Source organism: Symphalangus syndactylus, chromosome 12, assembly GCF_028878055.3.
Source record: "Symphalangus syndactylus isolate Jambi chromosome 12, NHGRI_mSymSyn1-v2.1_pri, whole genome shotgun sequence".
In the NCBI taxonomy this organism is placed as follows: Eukaryota; Metazoa; Chordata; class Mammalia; order Primates; family Hylobatidae; genus Symphalangus; species Symphalangus syndactylus.
The window spans coordinates 54,464,514-54,481,577 of record NC_072441.2 but is presented as its reverse complement, the minus strand read 5'-3'; the positions used below and the strand labels follow the sequence as shown (position 1 = coordinate 54,481,577).

Below are 17,064 nucleotides of genomic sequence, written 5' to 3'. Positions count from 1 at the left end.
GGGTACAATGTTTTGGATCGTACAGTACCAGAAAAATTTGGTCCATAAAAGGTGCATAATTTCCTTCCATTCACTACATGGCTGCAAAGTCAATCTGTACGTAGAGCTGTCTCACTCCAGCCTGAAAAGTAAGAAAAAAAAAGTTAGAAAATCTAACAAGCTAATAACACCCTACACATTTCAGGAAAGTAATTCTTTTCTTTTACAAATCTCACTTTTTTTAAAAAAAGAAAAGAATTATTTCAGAAACAAATATATTCATAAGCTACAAAAAAGAATCTCCATTTACCACTACAAAAAAAAAAAAAAAAAAAAAAGAGCCATGTTAACAGTCACACACCCTATCCAGATATCCAGGTGATACTTAGAAAAATGCAGTTCCCCTTCTACAATTACTCTTTTAGAGGACAGCAGGATGCTTGACTGGTTGGCTCCTAGTTGAAATTGAAACATCAACCCTGTCTAAATCCTCCTGTGATAAATGATTAGTAAACAATTTAGCAAGTATAACCATCTATTGGAATTATTTTGCACTCCAAGTTCTCTCTTCTGTTGGATATGAACTTGCTACTCAAGGACACTGCTCTCTAAATTCTCCCCAATATCTTCTGTATTATCAATTTACTCCCTCTCAACTGGATCACTTCTATTAGCATACAAACACACTGTAGCTGTTTCTATCTTTGAAGAAACCTCATGAGAAATTATCTTTTGGGTACAATGTACACTATTCAGGGGATAGTTGCACTAAAAGCCCAAACTTCACTACTATGCAATATATCCTAGAAACAAAACTGCACTTGTACCCCCTAAAGCTATTTAAAACAAAAAAAAAGCAACAACAAAAATCTTTACTTAGCCCTACATCCCCTTCTGGGCTCCCAATCTCCACTCTTCTTTACAGCAAAAAGCCTCAAAAGAGTTATCCATATTTGCTGTCTAAAATCCTTTTTCTCACTTCTCTCTTGAACTCATTTCAACCAATCTTTTGCTTCCCAACACTTCCCCAAAACTGTTTGTCCAGGTCACTTCCACATCGCTCACATTAATATCCAATTCTCAGGCCTCTTCTTCCTACTTCACCTATCAGCAATAATACAGATGGTCACTCCTGCCTATATATATATATATATATATATATATACATCCCTTTTGGCTTCCAGAGAATATTCACTGGCTGCCCTTTTACCTCACTTATCAGTCTTTCTCAGTCTCCTCTGCTAGTTCTTACTCCTCTCTGAAAACTGAAATCCCCAAAGGCTAAAGAAAAAAATAAAGCTTGGTACAAGAGCTGGTAAATACCTCAGCACTCCCAGTACACTTATCACCTTGTGATGTATTATACAACTTATTCACAGTGTTTACTGTTTATTGTTGACCTCTTACTATAATATAATGTCTCCGAGATAAAGGATTTGGTCTTCTTTTTTACATTGCTGACTCCTAGAACCTCAAGTGGGAGCCAGCACACAGTAAGTGATCAATAAGTATTTGTTGAATTAACTGAAATTCTACTAATTTCCTTCTTTCAACCCAAAATAATATATTTTTAATTAAAGGAACTCATCAGTCACAATAAGCCCTTTCTTCTCAGTACCACAGAATAAAAGGTAAATTGGAATATTTAATAGGAAAAAACCAGAGTGGGGAAAAAATCTATTAGCACTACCTTCTTACAGTAATTTCTGGACTCCTCAAAGCACTGTTTTCTAGCTTGGCTTTTTTTCTAGAATTCAGGTAGGAGGGCTCTGTACAATACTGAGTGATTGAAAGGATTCAGGAACTACTCAAATGGATAAAAGGCTTGCAGGCTCTAGAAGCTTGTCAGCAAAAGAAACATATTTTAATTTTGCTGGTGCTTCTCCTTTTTCTTTTTTTTTTTTTTTAATAAAAGGCCTTCTTGTGGAAAGTTAAAGCTCTGTTATTCAAATTTAAGAAAAATATATTTAATAGCATCCTCTCCTCAGTTAAGATGATGTGGCAGAAAAAAAGACAGAATTTAGTATCTGTATGTTCTTGAGTTACAAATTAAAATCAAACTTCATTTTTTCTTATTTTAAAAGCGTTGATAAACACCAACCCTACTAATCTCACACAATTGTTACAAATTCATCCAATATTTGACAGATATTCAATAAATCCCTGCTATATACCAGGCACTTATAAAAGGCTATTACAAACAAATTATTATGATTGATTAAATTATATGATCTGACATTATTCAGATGACACCTGAAATGACTGTACTTAGGAACTCTTTAAAAATTCTTATATATCAAACCATAAGAGGAAACAAATATTGTTCAAATAAATTGTCTTAATTTCTTTTATTTTTCAACAACATTGTTAGTGAAAGCAAAATGGGCAAAACAAGTTGGGCTCTTTTTATTGTCTCTGTCATTTTCCTTACTCCTAGCCCTAACACAGAGAAGATGGTAATAAAAAATGAAGTAGCCCAAGGCAATAAAAAAGAAAGGAAAAACAAAGAGGCTAGGTAAATTATCTTTGCATAATCATGAGTTAATTACTCAAGCTGATATCCTTCCCCTGAGGGCTTACAGCTTTCCACAAAAGCTCAGTCTAACAGAAAAAAAAAAGAAAAAAAAAAAGTCATTTTGCTTTATCCATCTGGCCCGATGAGGACAGCTTCAAGTTTTACAGATTCTCATTTTCCTCCTCTAGTTTCCTTTAAAGTAAAGAGAAAAGTAGAAGAATCCTATGGTAAGTCACCTACTCCCTGAAAGCAAACTAAGTTTTCTATAGGTTATTCACATCACAAAGACATGACAGACACTCCAACAGATTAAAACACTCCTCAGGTCCATCATAAATTCTACCCCTAGAATGGGACCAGGAGCCAGAGGCTGGCTGACAAGTCCTTAAAATGTGAAAACCATATAGTACTCATTGCATATCCTGAGAATAATGTACAAACCATACTCCAGTCAACATTTTTATAAATGGGAAAGGCACCTATTTTGAACACTTTTATGCTCCTAAGAAAATAAATGTTAACCTGGTGCCATAGGCTTAGAATATCTTCAATACATATTTATTGTTGTAGAAAGGATAACAAATCAGAAGTAAAAATTTTAGAGAAATAAACAGGAATATGACTATAGAAAATTATTTCAACTGAACATATATTCATCCTTTATCCTTTTAAAATGAAGTCTTGAAAAATTGCCTTACTCTTCCTTGTGAAACCTAAATCATTTCAGAGTTAGCAAAATAATGAGTAACTGACTAAATTACAAGTCAATAACAGTAACTTGAGTGTGGGTTTTTTTTTTCTGTAAATTGTCTTTTGAGGCTCATTTAATATGTTAGGTATCGATCACAGTACTTGGCACATGATGAACTCTCAATAAATACTAGCTGCTGGTGTTGTTATTACTTCCACCACTATTCATCAACCAGTGAACACTTAAATCATGTGGATTACTTAAAAACAATAAACCTAGGGATCTGTTGGCCTCACAACCTGTGGTTGTTCTCTCCAACCTCCAAAGGAGGTCAGATTCTGGCGGACTTCAAGTACAAATGATGAAGAAAGATAATGGGAAGATGGATAAGGAAAAACTGCACAGCAGGCAACCAAAATCAATACTTAGGAAACTAAAGCCCTTGACCAAAAGCTTAAAAGAAAAAAAAAGGAAAGGTGGAAAAATAGTAATCCACTTTCTCCTACTCCATACCCCCTTCCTCAAGCAGACAGAGCAAAGTTAGATAAAGCCACAGGAAGGGATTATGATCCTAGGAGAGTTTACGGAGGTAGAAAGTTTCTGAAACTTGGGGCACTCTTACTTGGACTTGTGAGGAGGCTTTTTGGTTCCTTCCTGAGTATCAGTGTTAACTTCTATTTTGAGGACAGAGAATAGAGCACAAAAAGCTGAAGCAGGAAGTTGGGGGCTTAGGACTTATCAGGCACAAGTGAGAAAGGCAAAAGAGTAGAAAAGATGGAAGAAATAAAGGTAGAAGTTCTATCAAGGAGTAAATATGTATTAGGCGAGACCATCTTTTGTGTTTTGTGGAACTGATAATGGTAATAAACCCCAAGCGTATTCTAGACTTTTCTTCAAACATATTTCTACATGTTTCTTTAATATGTTTTCTTCAAACATTATTTCTAACAAAAAAAGTATATTAAAATTTTTAGGATTACAGTTATGATTGTGAAGTGTGCTATTTAAAAAAATTAACAAATACTATTGGCCAATTTAAAACATAAGATGTTAATTGCCTTCCTAATCTAGTATCCCATTTTTTTTTGCTGTTTGTACACTAAACACAAAAGGTAAACTCTCCATTTTATCAATTCCCAAATGATAACTCATTAAAAAAAAATTAGTGCAAGGGGAAAAAGAGGGAGAGGACTTTTTCTATGTCAACAGAAAACCTGGTACTTTAAAAACTGTATCGTCACTTAATCCCAAAGCACTCTAAGTACTGAAGTGGCTTTTAGCAATCCACTTGCATTAGTTTATATTCACGTATGCAAGCCAACTTCTTTAGCAGTTAAAGATTGATTGGTAACTCTGGAAAATGAAATTAAAAAGGATAATGCCTAAGATACAGTCACAAAACTATAGTTTTATTAACAAAATAGAAAGTTATAATTCTCCAACTTTTAGATATTGGTCTTCTCAGTTTAAAGTTATCCTCATAAAAGTTTTAACAAAACAATTTTTAACCAAAAACTATCACTTACATTCTAATTTAAGACTGGCTATAAGAAAGATACCTAAAAATTTAATAAACCAAAAGCTATAACTTATTATTGAAAAAAATCCTTCTTTTGGTATTTCAGAACTAAGGCCACCAGTATTTTGAATCTGTCTATAAGAAATACACCTGAAGCATCTATGTGATCAAAAAGGGAGCAATTTGAGTTTTCTTATTTTTGATAAGTAAAATTTATAAGATGTAATTTAAGATTAAAATTTTTTTTAATTTAAATTTCATTTCATAAAATAAAAATGCTCCTGCAAGCCTTGGCATATACTAATTGCATAAGGACCATGTATTACTAGGGTATATGCAGAAAAGGAAAATAAATTCATGAAAATTTCAATTTGCGTAAGTCAGAACTAAAGCAGTGATCATAAAACAATTTTAAAATCATTAAATGTAGGAATGAAAGTCATTAGTAGGGTGACTCCCCTCTCCCCTAGGAAAAATGCGTTGAGCCACCTTCACTGCAAGTCTCAAAGAATCCCTGGTCTCTGCAAGGAATGAAATAAAGTGGACTTGACCTTAGGTGATAAAAAGGCTTAAAATATTTTTTTCAGGGCTTAAAATATTCAAAGCTCAAATTCAGTTTCCAAAACCAAAGAAGCAGCTGAATAAACTTTCAATTTCAGCCATTTTAAAAGCTAAAATTTCTAAAGTTACCGGAAGAACCTCCTTCCACTTACTTGAATGACAACTTCAGCAGTTCCTAAGCCTGGACACAGCTGCTTGCACATTTCTAAAACTAGAAATTGCATTCCTTTTCAGAGGGCAAATTGTGAGTAAGTGCCAAAGTCTTAGGAGAATATGGGGTGTCCTAGAATTCAACAGAAGCTCACACTATGAGGGTGAAAGGACGTTGCATATCTAGGAGAAAATTCAAGGTAAAGGAGAGAAAAATAATCTGGAAATGTCAGTGAAAAGAAACATTACTGCTAGCCTGGTTATCTTGTTGTCCCTGAAACATGTAGAAGGTGTAAGAAGGATTCAGACACATTGTGAAGGTCTTGCATGCTTCATTATGAATGTCATGATATAGACTTACAGTGTCTGTTAAGAAAGACACCTAGTTGTTAAAATTCTGAAATAAATAAGTGGTACCCTCATATTGTTTTGTAGTAGTGTATGTCTTGATTACACATAAGATTAGCACTGGAGTAAATCCTAATTATACATAAGATTATTTCATTAATTTATTACCAAAGGAACCTAATGACACATTTCTCTTTATCAGAAAGACAGATTTTAGATCTCATTAAGATCTTTTTGAACTTGTGGTTAAAAAAGACCAATGGGAACCCAACAATATTTTTCCATACTTAGCATATATAAAGATGGCTTTAATCAAATACAATTGTTAAAATCTGTTTATATAACAAATTCATTATACACATATACTCTTCTAAGCACTGGGAATGCAAAATCATGACAGCTGGTAGGAACTTGCACACAAGTTGTACAATGTGATATGTATGACACAGGATAAAGTAATTCCGCTTTGTGGGACACTTAAGGCTTCAAAGAGAGAAAGTAACAATTGCATTGGATCTTTAAGTAAGAGTAGGATTTTTGTCCCTCACAGAAAAGTAAACAGTCTAGTGGGTTTGGAGTATAAAGTACACGGCAATGAAAAGCAGGAGACAGACTTTAAAAGTCTGTTGGTTCCTGCTAAAAAGTCTGGGCTTTCTTTACCTGGATGGCAATGAGGCGCCACCAAGATTTTATTTTTCAACTTTTTATTTTGGAAAAAAACTTTTTTTTTTTTTTTGAGACGGAGTCTCACTCTGTCACCAAGGCTGGGGTGCAATGGCATGCTCTCAGCTCACTGCAACCTCTGCCTCCTGGGTTCAAGCGATTCTCCTGCCTCAACCTCCCGAGTGACTGGGATTACAGGCATGCACCATCATACCCAGCTAATTTTTGTATTTTCAGTAGAGACGGGGTTTCACCATGTTGGTGAGGCTGTTCTTAAACTCCTGACCTCAGGTGATCTGCCCACCTTGGCCTCCCAAAGCACTGGGATTACAGGTGCGAGCCACCACGCCTGGCCTATTTTGAAAAAAATTGAAGTCAAAATAATAGTACAATAAATACCTGTGAACCCTTCAGCTATATTTACCAATTGTTAATATTTTACCATGCTTGCTTCATCTCTCTACATATATATTTATATGCAATTTTTTTATTTTTGCCAAAACATTTGAAAATTAAATATCTGGATACTTTGCCATTAAATCCTTCAACATGAATCTCCTAAGAATTAAGAACAGTCTTCTATACCACAATACCATTATCACATCCAAGAAATTTAACCACCCATACAATTAAATGAACTACTACAGTCTATAATCAAATTTCTTTGATTATCCAATACTTTCCTTTGTGGTTGCTTTTTTTCCCCAGTCCAAGATTCAATCAAGTACCATGCATTGCATTTAATTGTGAAGTTTCCTCTAATCTAGAATTATCCCCTACCTTTTTCTCCTTTCATGACATTGACACTTTTTAAAAGAATCCAAGTTAACAGCCTTGTGGAGGCTCTCACAAGCTGCATTTGTCTGGATGTTTGCTCGTGGTTAGATTCAAGTGAAACGTTTTTGGTAGGAGTACCACATAGCTCATGTTCTGTATTCTCCATGGTATCAAATCAGGAGGAATATAATGTCAGTTTCAACCACAGATTTTTAACACATGGAACCTGTTTCTTCATTAGATCTATGTGTTAGATCAGGGGTCCCTAACCCCTGGGCCATGGGCCAGTACTCATCCATGGTCTGTTAGGAACAAGGCCACTCACAGCGGTGAGTGGCGGGTGAACTGTGGCATTAGATTCTCATAGCAACTGCACATGCGAGGGATCTAGGCTGTGTGCTCTTTATGAGAATCTAATGCCTAATGATCTGAGGTGGAACAGTTTCATCCCAAAACCATCCCTCCCACCACCACTTCCAACCCCTGTTCACGGAAAAATTGTCTTCCACAAAGCCAGTCCCTGGTGCCAAAACGGTTGGGGACCGCTGTGTTAGATGATTCTGACAGTGGTATCAATGTCTAGGGTTTTTTGCCAAATGTTTCTAGCAAACTAGACTGAGAAGAGAATTTATATTCTCTCTACCTCTTTCTTAGATGTTACTGACATGACCTTCTTATTCTCCCAATATATACACAATACATACCATAGTAATCAGTCTTTGTCAGTTACATAGCTATGTTAACTCATGATGGCATGAGCCTTAACTGAAATAATTTGGTTGTAGACCATGTACTGACTAATTCATGATTCCAAATGCATTATTAAGAAAAACTCAACAGCATATAAAGTTATTAAATCACTCAGTAGGTGACCATAGTTTTGCTGCCACACAAAAAAGTTAACAGTCTGCTTTCAGCTAAAGCCACTTACTCTTATTCCAAACACTGTTTTACAATTCTTGGCTTCAAATAGTACCTAACATATCTTATAAGAAATGTGCAGTAAAGGATAATATACTTTTTCTTGAAGGAACTCAAATAAGTACAATGATGAGCATATAGGAACTATCTTTCTATTCCTGAAGAATATTAACTAAAATAGGTATTTCCCAAACTTGACTCTGTGGTTGGAAAAAAAAAAATGTGGTTTCCTTTTTTCTTTGAGACCGAGTCTCGCTCTGTCGCCCAGGCTGGAGTGCAGTGGCCATGATCTCGGCTCACTGCAAGCTCCGCCTCCTGGGTTCACGCCATTCTCCTGCCTCAGCCTCTCGAGTAGCTGGGACCACAGTCGCCTGTCACCATGCCTGGCTGATTTTTTGTATTTTTAGTAGAGAGACGGGGTTTCACCGTGTTAGCCAGGATGGTCTCGATCTCCTGACCTCATGATCCACCTGCCTCAGCCTCCCAAAGCGCTGGGATTACAGGTGTAAGCCACCGCGCCCAGCCAAAAATGTGGTTTTATGCTTACCTTATAGTAGTATATATATTTATTATGTTAAATAGCAATTTTTTTTTTTTTTTGAGACAGGTTCTTGCTCTGTGGCCCAGGCTGGAGTGCAACTGGATCATAATCCACTGCAGCCTCAAACTCTTGGGCTCCAGCAACCCTCCTGCCTCAGCATCCCAAGCAGCTGGGACTATAGGCGCATGCCACCATGCCCAGCTGATTTTATGTTTTGTAGAGACGGGATCTCACTATGTTGCCCACACCGATCTAGAAATCCTAGCCTCAAGCCATCCTCTCACATTGGCCTTGTAAATATTTTTAAAACTACTAGTTATAAAAAATGTTAAGACCCTTAAAAGAAGTTAGTCAAAAAGACATACCTGAGTAAAAATATTATGTGTTTGGCTTAAAATCCACCTAGCATCAGCATCAGGTGCTACTATTAATTTCAAGGTCCCAACATAAACATCAGAACATAAAGTCCAGAAGTGCTGTTCCTGTAAACTGTAAACTCCTTGCAACTGCTGTACCTGAAATATAAAGGAGAGATACTAACATCATAATCAAGTTAAGCACTCCCTTCTACTTAAGTTATTATGCAACATATCAGTAAACATGGATTCTATCCTCCAGTTTAAAAAAAGGAAAGGAGGATGTTTGAATGAATAAATAAATAAATAAATACTCAAGTACTAATTATGTGCCAGGTACCATGACAAGTATTTGGGAAATATAAACAAACATGTATCAAAATTTGTAGGACACACCTGAGAGTGTGCCCCACAGGGAAATTTACAGTAACAATCACTTTATAAAGTCCAACACTTATTTATGATTTGGAAAAAAAACTATTAACTTAATATAGGCTAACTACGAAAAATGTACAGAAAATAAGGATGAAACATTAGATGTATTCCCTGAAGATCAGGAAAAAGACAGATACCCAAATCACTGCCATTGTTCTGCATCTCTATATTGATCTGGAGGAGCTGAACTAAGATCAACAACCAGAAGTTAAAAGAAAAAAGCTCAATGTGAAAAGATCTTTGTAACAATTACAGCAGTTTACAAAGAAAGAGGGAGCTTCTCTGTGAGTGTGTTAACTACTTATCTCCAGAAATGGTCAAGAAGCTGTAATACCAACTTGATGTCATAGAGGAGATTTTGCAACAGACAGAAGGCTGGGCCAAATGTACAATAAGATCTTTTTCAGTTCTGAGATTCTGATTTTTACATAATCTACTTGGGAAGTTAAGAAAATGTTGATCTTATATCTATCAAAAATATTTATTTTTTGTCAGAATTTGATGAATGTAGTCATTATTTTCTATAAACTCCAAGGCAGTTGATGGGAAACTCAGATAATATCTACCGTGCCTTCTTTAAAAACTGCTTTTATTGGGGAAAAAGATCAAGGTGTACTTTTTCTTCCTCTTTTTGGACTCTAACAACATAGCTGTTTTAGCCAGATATCCCTCCACATTTTTCTACATGGCATCCTCATGGATGAGGCCTTAGGTGAGTTCCACTGTTAATGAAATAACCTGGTTGAAAAGATTTCTCCTACTTCCATATGTAGCAGTACAAGTACATGACTGCAGTTATCTTAAAACACAAACTAAAGAATAATTCCTGTAGAAACTGGCTTAATTTTACAAATTAAAAAATGGGAGGAAAGTGTAGTTACAGATGAAAAGGGCAGTGTGGTACAGTAGAAAGAACATGACCTTTACAGTCAGAGTGACGACGTGGATTAGAATCCTGATTCAGCCACTAGCATTTGGACCTAAGGTGAGCCTCAATTTTACCTAGGGAAAGGAAGATGATACTCACCCTGTAGTTAATTGTGAAGAAGAGAAAATATATATATATATATGTATATACACACACACACACACACACACATAACATATATAGTTACATAACACATATAACATATAATATATATGTTATATAACATATATATGTGTATGTGTATATATACATATATATATAAAACAATTAGTAACAATTATGCTAATTGATGCTACCTTAAAATAATAACCACAAATCTTGAATGGGCAATATGTACTTTCCCTGTATCAAAAGATTATTTTATACCTTCTCCTTTTTCCTCTAGCCTTCTGATCTCTCTGCATGATTACACTGCCTGGTACATTATAGAGAAAACAGAAGTACAAAGAAAATCCCTTATCCTTTACCATTAAATCTACCAGTGACCTCTCATCTATGTCAGCATTTCTGCATTCCCTCAGAGGATCTAGTACCCCTGCTATTATCAACAACAAATCCTTCCATTGTGCTTTGGGTTCTATCCTTTCTCATCATCTCATGATGTCATTCCTTTAATAATGTCCTTTAGTACTATAACAATTTCTTCCTCTCAGACTGTTACCATCAGTTAATGCACATGTTCTAGAACTGTGCTGTGCAATTCAAAAGTCACTAGACACATGTGACTATTTAAATGAATGGAGATTAAGTTAAAAAGAATCAGTTACACTAGCCACATGTGGTTTGTGGCTTCCATATTGGACAGTGCAGATTATAGAACATTTCCATTATTGGGGAAAATTCCTTGGGATAATGCTGTTCTAAACATCCTACTTTAAAAACAAAAAAATACCCTCTCTCCTGATAGTACATCCATATCCGCTATCAACTCATTTCTCTGCTCCCTTTAACAACACTTCTTAAAGGAGTTGTCACTTCCCCATTCATTTTCTCCTTAATCCACTCAAATCATGCTCCCCTCTCCAACACTCCAATGAAATTGCTCTTAACAAGGTCAATAATGGCATCCAGAATGCCAATGATCACTTCTTGTTTTTACCCTCTTTGACCTCACAGAAATATTCAACACAGTTAATTACTTCCTCCTTCTTCAACTCTGTGATCCTACACTCTTCTGGTTTTCCAGCACACCACTAACCACTACCTTTCCTAGCTTTCTCACCTATGCTCCAAATTTAGAGTTGAAAGCAGAGCTAAAAGAGTAGAACTAGAACTTCTCCAGAGGTAATCAATACAATCTTGATGTTTTAGATGTTATTCATATATTGATGACTTATAACTCTTTCTGGTCCTAATCTGTCCCCAAAACTCAAGATTTTCATATCCAACTACTTAAGTAACATTTCTCCTAGAAGCATAGTAGCCATTTCCATTTTAACATATCCAGAATAGAACTCTTCATTTGGGGAGATTTTCCATCCTCAAACCTGTACCAACAAGGCCTCAGTCTCAGTAAGTGGCATTACCACCTACCAAGTAATAAACCAACACTTTCTCTCCCCTCTGCTAATATAATCCACTTCCAAAAACATATCCGAAATGTGTATTTATCTTCACTGCTACAACTGTAATCTAAACCACCATTGTTTTTCACTTAGAGGACAATAACTTCATAACTGGTTTTCTTTGCTTTCATCCTCCCTAGAATATGTTCTCTTCAGAGAAAACACAATAATCTCTTAAAAACATAGGATTTATGACACTTCTATTGCCTAAAAGCTTTCCAATGCTTCCCACTGAGTTAGAATTAAATCTAAATCTATGACCCAAAACCCTAAATGATCTTGCTCCTGCCATTCTCTCCAGGCTTTCAAGCCATTCTTCCCTTTATTTAATATGCTTCAGCCACAATGGCCTTTTTTATTCTGTTCTTCAAACACAAATTAAATCCAGCCATAGCACTTTTACATTAGCAATTTCCCTTGCCTGGAACATTCTTCTCCAGTATTTTCATATGGCTAGCTCTTTCTTGTCTTCAAAGTTTCAATTTCCTTGAATATAACTTCCTTAGTGAATCTAAGGTAGCCATCCATGACTATCACATCACTTTGTTTTATTTCTACTATAGTAATTCTCACTGATATTTTCTTATTTATCTACTTACTGTTTAGTTACTGTATTTCCCCACTGGACTGTAAGTTCCATGAAACAGAGGCACTGTCTGTCTTGTTTACCATTACCTCCTCAGTACTTCAGAAGAGTATCTGGTAGAGTGGGAGCTCAAAAACTCTATGTTGAATGAATATCTCTGCTATAGATATTCTATATTTTTAAAAACTGCTCAATTTCTAGATCAGAACAATTTCTACCACATTTTCTTTAGTAAAGTTCAATATTTTCCGACAATTTTATTCTGGTTTGTATAAATGACATTTCATGGTCGGCATTCAATCTTGGAAGAAACAGTCAATTATACACACATGTTACTCACATTTGTGAAACCTGAAAATCAAGAGATGGAAAACAGCAAAAAATCCAATGGTTTGGAGTATTTGAAACTCACCCTCTGATAGCACTGAGGCAGAGTATTTTCTAACAGGGGAGGAGTTCTCTGCATTAATATTCCAACAGATTCTCTTAAAAGAGGAATAACGCTAAGGAAAAGGAAGACAACAATTTATTAAGTCACATTCTGACAATCCCATCCAGCAAGAAAGTAATAATATGCCTCCCTATGATAGAATATAATAGAACTTATTGGAATAATATGAGAAAAAACAATCAACCAGTCATTGTTTTAGATTTTCCATGTGATCAGTAAATTATCCAAAGTAAAAGTAAAAGAACTAGAGAAAATGTATTAATGTATAAAAGAGTAAAGCTATAAAACTGAAATAATATCATATCATCTAAACCCAGCACATTTTCAACTGTTAGTTAAAATATGACTCCACATGGTCAGAACCTTCCAAAGTAATCATAGTAGCACTGATAAGGAAAATACAAAAAATGAATACATCAGTCTATTTGTCCAATATCAGTCATATTTCATTACTTAAAAAATACAGAAGCCTGGCGATAACCACAGATGCAGTGAAATGAACTCAGCTCCTCTAGGGATGGTGCCCAAAAGTCTGCATGTGTTGATGTAACTAGTCCTCAATTAGTATTTGAAACTACTGCTTTAGGCTATTTGGATGATTAAATGTACACAAAACAGGCCGGGTGCGGTGGCTCACGCCTGTAATCCCAGCACTTTGGGAAGCCAAGGCAGGCGGATCACGAGGTCAAGATATCGAGACCATCCTGGCTAACACGGTGAAACCCTGTCTCTACTAAAAATACAAAAAAAAAAAAAACCATTAGCCGGGCGTGGTGGCGGGCACCTGTAGTCCCAGCTACTGGGGAGGCTGAGGCAGGAGAATGGCATGAACCCGGCAGGCGGAGCTTGCAGTGAGCCAAGATCGCACCACCGCACTCCAGCCTGGGCCACAGAGCGAGACTCTCCATCTAAGAAAAAAAAAAAAACCACAAAACAATTAATAGTAGAATGGTGAGGGTGACTCTAATGCAATGGCTTTCTAATCTAGCACATATCCAATTCACCTTAGAGTCTTATTTTGTTTTCACTTCTGATATATTGAATCAGAATCTTTGAGAGAATGTCCAAAAAGCTCTCCATGTGATTCCAGTGATTCAGAATGGTAATGTACTGTTCTACTGCTTCAGAGGGGAGGTCAGAAATGGCTTCACTACAGTTAATAGCTTCAATCAGTGCTCACTTTTAAACTTACAGAATTTCAAAATTTTCAAAGTAAAACTTCTGATAATAGCTGTAGGTGATGAAGATAAAAAGAACATCCATCTTTCAAGGAAGATCTCATAAGAAGAGTAGAAGCAAGTGTACTTTCAGGACTGGTGGTATTTTGACAGATGAAAAGAGAGGTACCAAGAAAGACCCAAAAGAATAGAGACAACGCTTATCTGGCTCACTATTATATTCTCAAGGTCTTGCAAAGTGCTGGTCATAAAGCGGGCCCAATTGTTGGTTAAACGAATGACAGAAATACAGATAATCAAATGTTTCAAACTCTGCCCTGAAGAAGGGCATAGGGAACAGGAAAGAAATGAGGAGACTGTTTTCATACTTTAAGTGTATAGTGATAAGTACTTGGACAAGCAGGGTAACCATAGGAACGAAGACAAATAGGAAAATTAAGCAAATAGAAATAACTGGTGTCTAACTGGATCTAACGAAAGACACAGTGAGAGCAATGTTAAGGACAAACAGATTACTAAAAAATATGGAGAAGATGGCAGTGATGAGGATAGAAAGCTAAATGTGGACAGGAGTTTCAGTCACATTCAAGTAAAAATATTATTTAGTCAATAGTGATTTAAGAACCAAGAAAAATTAGATGTCACCCTTAATTCCTTTTTCTCCCTTAAATCACCAAGTTCTCGTGATTTAATATCCTAAATATTTCTTGACTCAGTTCCTTCCCCTTCATTGTACTACGCATGTCCACAACAATAACCTCCGTATTTTTCACGTGGATTATTATAATAGCTTCCTAAGTGGTCCCTTCAGCTCTAGTCTTATTTCCTCAAGTCCACGTAACAGGCAGCTTCAATGATGGCTCCCAATGCCCCTGCCCTATGTAGTATTCATGCCCTATGTAAAATTTCAGGACTTAGTGGTTTGCTGCTAAAGAACAGAGTATGGCAAAGTGATGAGACGTCACTACCAAGATTAAGTAAAAAGACTCTGGCTTCTGTCTTGTATAACCTCCTCGTTTGCTTTCACTTGCTCTCTCATAGCTGCTGTGTTGTGAGCTGTGCTATAGCGAGGACCATGTGGCAAGAAACTGAAGGATACTTCTTGAGAAATACTAGACAGACCCTCAGTTCAACAGCCCAAAAGGAACAAAATTCTGTCAGTAACCACTTGAGTGAGCTCAGAAGTAGATTTTGCCCCAGATGAACCTTGGAATAACTGCAGCCCCGGCTGCTACCTTGATTACTGCCTTGTGAGAGACCCTGAGCCAAGCAGTATAGTTAGCTATGCCCAGGTTCCTGAACCACAGAAAGTATAAGATAATAATGTGTATTATTTTAGCTACTAGGTTTTTGGGTACTTTATTATGTATCCACAGATAACTAATACAACCATATTTTATAGAGACGTTAGACTAATCTACATAAAATAGGTATGTCACCCTATCTGTTTCCCACTAAGAAATGTGTCAAAAGCGCCCCACTGCCTAGGGAATTAAGTGCTGGCACTTTAACATGGTATATTTTTGGATCTGGCCCCTCTACCTTCACCTCCTATTAATCCTTGCTTCATATTTTAAGCTCTCCAAATATAACATACTTGTACTTTACCTTATGCTGTTTCTTACTTTCATGGTTTTGCTCAAACTATAACCTCTGCTTAGAATGTCCCTAAGCTGCCCTACAGTCTTACATTCCTTCTTTAAAATCTCAAGTGTCACCTCTTTTAGGGTATATTTCCTGATCCCAAACTGTCTTCTACACTGTATGAAAGTGTCTTCTCTGTGTTCCTACGAAAAAAATCTGTGCCACCTACACTATTACTACATTGCATGATAATTACCAGATTGTGTTTCCCCTCCCTCTAAACAGAAAGCTGCTTTAAGGTAGGAATTATCTTATTTATGTTTGTAAACCCAGCATCTCAGATGGTGTTTGGCAAATAAATGTTTATGGAACAGAATTTGTAGCTGAATCCGTTAAACATAATTAATTCATAAATTTTAAAAGTATATCTAAGGCTAGGGATCAATACTAAATCTTAAATAATATATGGAATCATTAGCAGTTAAGAAAAGGCACTAGGTAAAGAAAGTAAAGTCACAGTAAGTAAAACATCTGGAAAAAGGGGAAACATATTTCCAGCAACAGTAAATGCCTCAATGAAGAAAAACAGAAACAGAAAAAGGCCATTAGATTAAACAATGCAAATACTGGCCAGGCGCGGTGGCTCACGCCTGTAATCCCAGCACTTTGGGAGGCCAAGGCGGGCAGATCACGAGGTCAGGGGATCAAGACCATCCTGGCTAACACGGTGAAACCCCGTCTCCGCTAAAAATATAAAAAATTAGCCAGGCGTGGTGGTGGGCGCCTGTAGTCCCAGCTACTCGGGAGGCTGAGGCAGGAGAATGGCGTGAACCTGGGAGGCGGAGCTTGCAGTGAGCTGAGATAGGGCCACTGCACTCCAGCCTGGGCGACAGAGCGAGACTCCATTCAAAACAACAACAACAACAACAACACAAATATCGTTTGAGGCCATCCACTGTAACATTTCAGGAACAGTAAAAGCCAGGTTGGAGAAAGAGAAAAAAAAATGAGTAGAAAACAACTGCAAATGGACTTAAGGATTTTGACAGTGAAGAACATTGGTTATTCATTCATCTAAACTAAAGACTGGGATCTGTTTCTACCTACTGTGTTGCTCTTAAACAGGTGAAGACTTCCTGTGTTTACAAAAAAGACAAAGAAAAAAATGATGCCATATTAATTAGGTACAATTCAACCATCATTTTTCTTTACTCTCTCCATCCCCATTTCTCAGGAAAAAAAAAGAATCCATCACAGAATGTTTTCATATATTAAACTTAAAATTTTTGTCTTTTCCTAACTGTACTCAGAAAATG

The 17,064-nt window shown here is 36.4% G+C and overlaps 1 protein-coding gene across 2 annotated transcripts in view; it reads right to left on the bottom strand.

Annotated features, from left to right (window-relative positions):
* SLC30A7 (solute carrier family 30 member 7) overlaps positions 1-17,064 on the bottom strand; it is a 100,420-nt gene that overhangs the window by 21,815 nt on the left and 61,541 nt on the right. For both annotated transcript variants that reach the window (XR_010117494.1, XM_063625647.1), the window contains exons 9-11: positions 12,948-13,038; positions 9,031-9,180; positions 29-121 (exon numbers count right to left, since the gene is read on the bottom strand). Coding sequence is in view for 1 of the 2 variants with exons in the window: in XM_063625647.1 (XP_063481717.1) it covers positions 74-121; positions 9,031-9,180; positions 12,948-13,038 (289 nt within the window). In the remaining variant the exon portion in view is untranslated. The remainder of the gene's footprint in view (positions 1-28; positions 122-9,030; positions 9,181-12,947; positions 13,039-17,064) is intronic.